Source organism: Trichomycterus rosablanca, chromosome 20 (genome assembly GCF_030014385.1).
Source record: "Trichomycterus rosablanca isolate fTriRos1 chromosome 20, fTriRos1.hap1, whole genome shotgun sequence".
Lineage (NCBI taxonomy): Eukaryota > Metazoa > Chordata > Actinopteri > Siluriformes > Trichomycteridae > Trichomycterus > Trichomycterus rosablanca.
The window spans coordinates 1,766,043-1,773,261 of NC_086007.1; the positions used below are offsets into that span (position 1 = coordinate 1,766,043).

The window sequence follows — 7,219 nt, forward strand, 5'->3', positions numbered from 1 at the left end:
TTTTCACACAATGTCGGACCCACCGCGACCCAAACCAAGATAAAGAACTTAGTGGAGATGAATAAACGATAAAGAATCGGTGTTTATTGCCATCTAGTGACAAACTCTCGACCTTGCTAATGCATCGGAACTGAAAGATCCGGAACTAAAGATCTTATGCGTTTGTTTTTTATCGAACCTGTTATTGCGAGCCCTTAACATCATGTAAACACGTTTTATATTAATTTTACAAAATTAAAGCGATTAATATTATCAAAAAGAAGCTAACGGGTAAATATCTGACTAATTATGAATTATTTACAAACGGAGCAGAAAGGGTAGAAATGCAAATGTTTTTGGATGTGAGTATGCTAGATTGTTTTAGCATAAGTGATTTAATTACAGAAAGGTCCATCACAGTGTTCCGTACACATGTGTGTTTCATGTAAATATATTAGTAATTAACTTTGTGAGCCAAACAAGAGTATAGCCTTGCACACTGTCTTCTTTTTGTCTTCTGTCTTACTCTTTATATAAAAACACAGTAATGAACTGTATGGAACACTGTTACACTTACTGTACACATGATCGCTTGGTGATTGGTTGTTTTTATATCTTATTTTTATTTGTAATTATGTTTTCATGTTTAAATGTTTTAGCGTGGTTACTGTAGTTTATTACAGTTTGTATTTGTAGAGGTTTTAAATTGATCATTGTTTATCAGTTCAATTAATGTTTTAGATTAAAATGTTTTATTTGATCTCTATAGATCAGATTTCATGTAATTTAAAATATCGTTGCTCTGGCTGAATGTCAGTGTAAAATAGTGGTTTTATTGTATGATTAGGTTACACTGAAGAAAAGGAATTAAATTATTTTCTGAATTTGCAAAAGAATATAGTTAGACACTGGAAAACCATATGCTTTGTACTAATATATCATAAACTTGCATCATTTATGATACTGGATGTGGGTTTCCTCTGTTTACACATGCAGAAGGTGAATTGGCTGCTCTGAGTTTGAGCATTTACTGTAGAAACCGACTGTATTAAGAATAAATGAATTATATGTTAAACATAAATAGATATTTTTATAATAACATGAATATTGTAATAACAGGAATACCTTGTGACTGTTGTAGTAACATCGTTGTGATTATACTGCTAACGCTGTAATAGCTACAGAAAATGTGTATGGTGTTGTATAACTACAGTATAATATTCCACTTTTATTCAATTTTATTCAATTTTTAGTGTAGTAATTTTATCATTTTTTACACAGTGCAGATTTAGGAAGGATACAAGATGATCCAGGTTGAAGCTGGTCTCTATATCGGCTCTGTGTCAGATCTGAAGGATTGTGAAGCTCTGATCCAGACTGGAATTACTCACGTTCTTACTGTGGACTCTGAACAACCCACACTGACCGGACTTCACACCAAGTTCATCCACGCACTGGATGATCCGTCCACAGATTTACTCAGCAGACTGGACAGCTGTGTTCAGTTCATCAGTGAAGCCCTGAGTTCATCGCCGTCATCTGTACTTGTTCACTGGTGGGTTTTTTGAAACTCAGCCTTTAATTTTGGGTCATTTAAAGGGTTTAAATAGAGTCAAATAAGTGTATTTGTACTTGTGATATTAACAAAAAACAGATTTTTTTTTGTTATGTTGCTTTAATCAGTGATGTTGTTTGAATGTACATTTGATATAAAGTTGCCACAAAAATTGCTCTTCCATCTATAGAAATAAGAACTTGGTGGTTGAATGTGTTGAAATTAGGTGCTTGTCTAATAATAATAATAGTCCAGGGCAAGATGAAACATCTTTATTTATCAAAATATTTGGCAGCTGGGGTCGGAGCGGTCAGAGGGTTAAGGGTCTTGCTTAAGGGTCTGACAGTGGCTGCCTGGCAGAACCGGTATTCAAACCCAGACCTTTCTGATTAGTTGGCTGTTTCTCTCCCACTAATACAACTGCTGTGATCTATGTTCAGTTTTTAATGGTACTACTATGCTGGTCAGGTGCTTTACAGAATTAATAAAAGGTATCTGCAGATCTCTTTGCAAGCATCAGCAGAGGATTTGGCAGAGGTCACAAATGCCAGTGTGAATTGGACATGTGTAAAACTGTTGTTTTTATTGGCTCAGTACTCACTAATATTATTGGTGTGTGTATGTTTATTCAGCCATGCAGGTCGGAGTAGAAGTGCTGCGGTGGTCACTGCTTACTTAATGAAAAAACACAAGCTGAACGTACAGGACGCCTATAGCAAACTCCAGCATGTCAAACCTGACGTTAAGTAAGATTAAATAATTCATTTCTCCTCATTTTCTTCAAAAAAAAAAAAAAAAAAAAAACTGTACAATAAACTGGTTTCTTCTGGTTTTAGGATGATTGATGAGTTTGTTGACCAGTTGGCGCTATATGAAGCGATGAACTGTGAACTGGACACCAGCAGTCCGGTATATAAGCAGTTCAGGCTGAGGAAGGTTACTGAGAAATACCCAGGTTTGTACCATCAGCCTCTCCAGTTCTGGTTCGTTCTGTCCCATGTAGTGCCTCCCGCCTTCTCTTTTCCTCAGTTCCTCAGTGCATATTTGTTGCACTAAAAGACATAATATTTATATTATTATATAGTTATAGATATACTGTAGTTGTATAGTTATTATTTTACACATCTTTATTATGATTATTACTGTTATTATTATAATACATACTTGGCTAATCCCATTCTTATTTATATGCTTACTATTATTATTACTATTATGTATATAGTACTATGTACATAGACATAATATATAAGTATATATTAATTATAGATATATACGTTTACTGATATTCTCTGTTTTTTGCACAATGCTACTATTTGCACTTCTGGTAGATGTTCACTGCATTTCGTTGTCTTGTAACTGTACTGAGCAATGGTGTCTCTCTCTCTGTCTGTCTGTCTGTCTGTCTATCTAAAAGACAAGTAGAATGTTAGGAAATGCAAAAAACAGATTAAAAAAGTTAAGAAACTTAGAACCTTCTTGATGTCTGTATTCTATACATTTAAAATAAATCAGAGCTCTGATTCATGATCTTTTATCATGGCAGAGCTTCAGAATCTTCCAGAAGACGTGTTCGCGGCAGATCCGGCACAAACCCAGAACGCTGAGGCTGTGTACCGATGCAGAAAGTGCAGGTAAAATTCTCAACCTCATTCGATCACTTCCCTCATTCACGTAGCTTTAATGTGACGCGTGTGTTCTGTGCTACAGACGTACGCTGTTCCGCCACTCGAGCGTCCTCGGTCACCGTGTGGGTGACGGAGCCTCTGCGTTCTTACATAAGAGAGCCGGTGCAGGACCTGCTGCTGCAGATCAGACCCAGTGCACGTCCTACTTCATCGAACCTGTGCAGTGGATGCAGGAAGCGCTACTCGGCGTCATGGATGGACAGGTACTGCTTCAAAAACACTGAATTCATTTCAGGGCCAAAAGTATTCGGACACTTGACCTTGAGCATGTCAGGCGTCCCATTTCAAAAACAAATTGTTGGTATTATTGAACCTATGAGCTCCTGGTCTCAGGTGTAGGCTGAGGTGAGGTTATACTGTTACTGATACATGATCCCAGATTTCTGGATCTTCCGGACAGCATGTGGTTTACAGCCCGGGTAAAAGTGTGTGTACCGGATGCTGTGTTTCAGCTCCTGTGTCCGAAGTGCAGCTCTAAACTGGGCTGCTTTAACTGGTACGGGGAGCAGTGTTCGTGTGGTCGCTGGGTCACGCCCGCCTTCCAGATGCACAAGAACAGAGTGGACGAGATCAAGCACGTCGACATATCGGCACTGCGATAACGTCACGGACTCTTTATCACCACAAATAAAGATTTATTTTCTGTAAATGTTGTGCAGTCGCTTCATCTTTGATAAATAAAGAATCTGCAGTGGGTGTACACAGGTAAGTTCACAATAAATGGAAAAGTATTTTGAGGGTAGGAGTATTTGATAAGTCCAGGCATGTAGTTATAGGATCTGCGGATTTAATACATTTTAGGTCGGTAACTTTACATTCATATGCCAAGTCAAGGTGGCACAGTGGTTCAGTGGGTAGCACTGTTGCCTAAGAAGGTCCTGGGTTTGATTCCCAGGTGGAGCAATCAGGGTCCTTTCTATGTGGATGCATGTTCTCCCTATGTCTGTGTGGGTTTCCTCTGGGAGCTCCGGTTTCCTCCCAAGTGAGGTGAATTGGAGATACAAAATTGTCCATGACTGTTGAATCTTGTGTAAGCAGTAACTACCTGTCCTGTCATTAATGTAACTAAAGTGTGTAAAACATGACGTTAAAATCCTAATAGGGGCGGCACGTTGGCTCAGTGGGTACTACTGTCGCCTCACAGCAAGAAGGTCCTGGGTTCGATCCCCAGGTGGGGCGGTCCGGGTCCTTTCGGTGTGGAGTTTGCATGTTCTCCCCGTGTCTGCGTGGGTTTACTCCGGGAGCTCCGGTTTCCTCCCACAGTCTAAATACGTGCAAGTGAGGTGAATTGGAGATACTGAATTGTCCATGACTGTGTTCAATATACCCTGATGTGAACTGGTGTGAACTGATGAACCTTGTGTCATGAGTAACTACCGTTCCTGTCATGAATGTAACCAAAAGTGTAAAACTTGACGTTAAAATCCTAATAATCAAACACATTTGATGTTATTTAACATCAAAAACTCTAATAAATAAGTTGGTCTCAAATTAACTGTACAGATTCCAGGAACTCCAGCTGCTGCTATTAGGGGGCGCCACAGTGGATCGTTCATACTCGTATGATTTGGCACTGTTTTTTACGCAGGATGCCCTTCCTGACCCAACCCCCCTATTTATCTGGGCTTGGGACCTGCACGAAGGGTGCACTGATACACTATATGGGCACAAAAATGTGGACACCTGACTATGAGCTTGTTGGATATCCCATTTTAAAAACAAATGGTATGCCTGCACACCCCAAATGTTAAGCCTGTACCTCCTGTGAGCCCAAGTTCTCCATTATGCCACACCACCTCACAAAAACTCCCTAAATGCTTACTCACTCACTCACTGTCTTAACCGCTTATCCAATCAGGGACGCGGGGGGTGCTGGAGCCTATCCCAGCTTTTCAATGGGCGCAAGGCACACAGTAACACCCTGGACGGGGCGCCAGTTCACACACACACACACACACACCCATTCACCTATAGAAAAATTTAGTGTCTCCAATTAACTTGACTGCATGTTTTTGGACTGTGGGAGTAAACCGGAGCTCCCGGAGGAGACCCACGCAGACACAAGGAGAACATGCAAACTCCACAACCGGACCGCCCCGCCTGAGAGATTCGTAACTGATCCAGTAGGTGGCGCCACGTTTCTGTTTTAGTACCTAATAAAGTGAAATATTTCACACATAATGAACTGTAAATTAAACGTACTTCTAATTTATATGCATAACTGTAATGTCACTTGTAGAGATATTTTAATGACTTTAATAACAATTAGTTATATATAACATAATTTATTCATCTTCTGAAGCTAGTATTACTGCATGAAAGTCAGTCCACAAGTTCCCTAAACGGGCGGTGTTCCAATCCCAGTACCTCAGACGCGCTAATCCACCAGATTTGATATTTGACGTGGGATTTGAACATACCTACATCAATCTGCTTATGTTCAAACTAATATAACAGTTTGGATTTTATGTGCAAACTCAGTTTATAAGCCGAATTAAAGTGTATTGAAAGCTGTTGACCTAGGCTGTGTCCCAAATCCACCACTACCATGGTAAAGAGTATGTCTAATAAGTTGACATTGCATGGTATAGTTACACACTATGTAGCACTTAGGAGTTTTATTTATTTATTTTTATTCTTCAGCATGGCCCTTAACCCTCTTTTGTTTATATTTTTTACTGTCACATTAAGTCTCATTGGAAAAAAGCTGCTATAAATGCCATAAGTGGGAATATAACCACTGTCGGTCACATTCAAAGACAACCAAATGACAAATGATGAGAGAAATGCAGTAAAAATAAACATCTTTTGTAAATTGCTCCATCCAGTCAGTGTTTTTACATTTCTCTGTCCAGCACCATCTCACTACAGCAGCATTATATGACTTTTTAGCGTGTTTAAGTGTTTCCACAGCCCCTGTAGACCCTTCAGCTTTGCGAGCACGTTCAGACGGGTATAATTACACACTGCTGACCCCTGGGCTTGGACGACGACGTGGAACTGGCTGTTCCTCACCAGACGCTGGAGTTAATTCCTGCTTTAACATAATTAACTTCATGATATGCTGAGTATGCACAAACCATATCTCGCTTCTGTCGACTGACCTAACAGCTGGATCAGAGCGATGAAAATCAGGTTTACGTTTTCATACAGCGTGTGTGAGCTGCAGGAAATCTGTGTCGACTTTGAGCACGGAGATCTCAGATCCTGTCATGTTTATGAGGTTCAGATCCAGGCGGTAATGTCCTGACCTCCACCTGGAAGTCGTGAAAAGGGTTGCTACTGTGTGTTTGATTGCTTTGTAAGTGAGGGATTGATTTATTGGCTGAATAATTGATTTCACACGTGCTTAGATTATTGGCGATATGTAAATATGTAGCTGCGGTACTGTTGCTCACAATGATTTTTTCCCCTTTCGGCTGCTCCTGTATTCAAGCGCACTGAAGCAGATCTGGTCCACATACCAGACTGGGTACAGTTTTTAAGCCGGATGCCCTTCTGATGATCACTAGGACCACCCACATAATATTCTGATAGATCTGACACACCAGACATGGACTCCACGTTGGAAGGAGTTTGCATACAATTATAAGTATAATAAGGCATGGCAGTAAAGTACGCCAACACATTACTGCTGAGATCTGGGGATCCAGAGTTCGAATCTCATCGGTGCCATCAGGCAACCGGGTGTCTGCATGGACATGAGTGGCATTAGGCAGCCTAGCCATTGCGATGCTACCAAACCCAGTTAAAATAGTAGGGTTGCGTCGGGAAGGGCATACAGGAGCACCCAAAAAAAACCAGACCCTCGTTACACTTTTCATTTTCTACATTGCAACCATAAACAAAATGAATTTCAATGTGGCCACAGCAGTACAGCGTAAATCTGTGGGTTTATGGCGTCATTCCTGTATACAGCACTGTCTTTGTAATCCTGTCAAACCCAGCATGACTGAACAAACATGTTTGCTCTTTTACTATTTAACATCTTTGAAAAATC

At 40.2% G+C, this 7,219-nt stretch overlaps 1 protein-coding gene across 2 annotated transcripts; it reads left to right on the forward strand.

Annotated features, from left to right (window-relative positions):
* The first annotated feature begins 204 nt into the window (after positions 1–204).
* dusp12 (dual specificity phosphatase 12) lies at positions 205–3,868 on the forward strand. 2 transcript variants are annotated; one of them, XM_063016907.1, is made up of 7 exons: positions 205–270; positions 1,261–1,534; positions 2,167–2,280; positions 2,371–2,489; positions 3,078–3,165; positions 3,242–3,422; positions 3,672–3,868. In XM_063016907.1, exons 2-7 carry the CDS (start codon positions 1,284–1,286, stop codon positions 3,819–3,821), a joined length of 903 nt encoding a protein of 300 aa, XP_062872977.1. In that variant the 5' UTR covers positions 205–270; positions 1,261–1,283; the 3' UTR covers positions 3,822–3,868. The 2 variants fall into 2 exon arrangements, with proteins under 2 accessions (XP_062872977.1, XP_062872976.1); XM_063016906.1 differs by having other exon boundaries at positions 264–341.
* Positions 3,869–7,219: the final 3,351 nt, after the last annotated feature.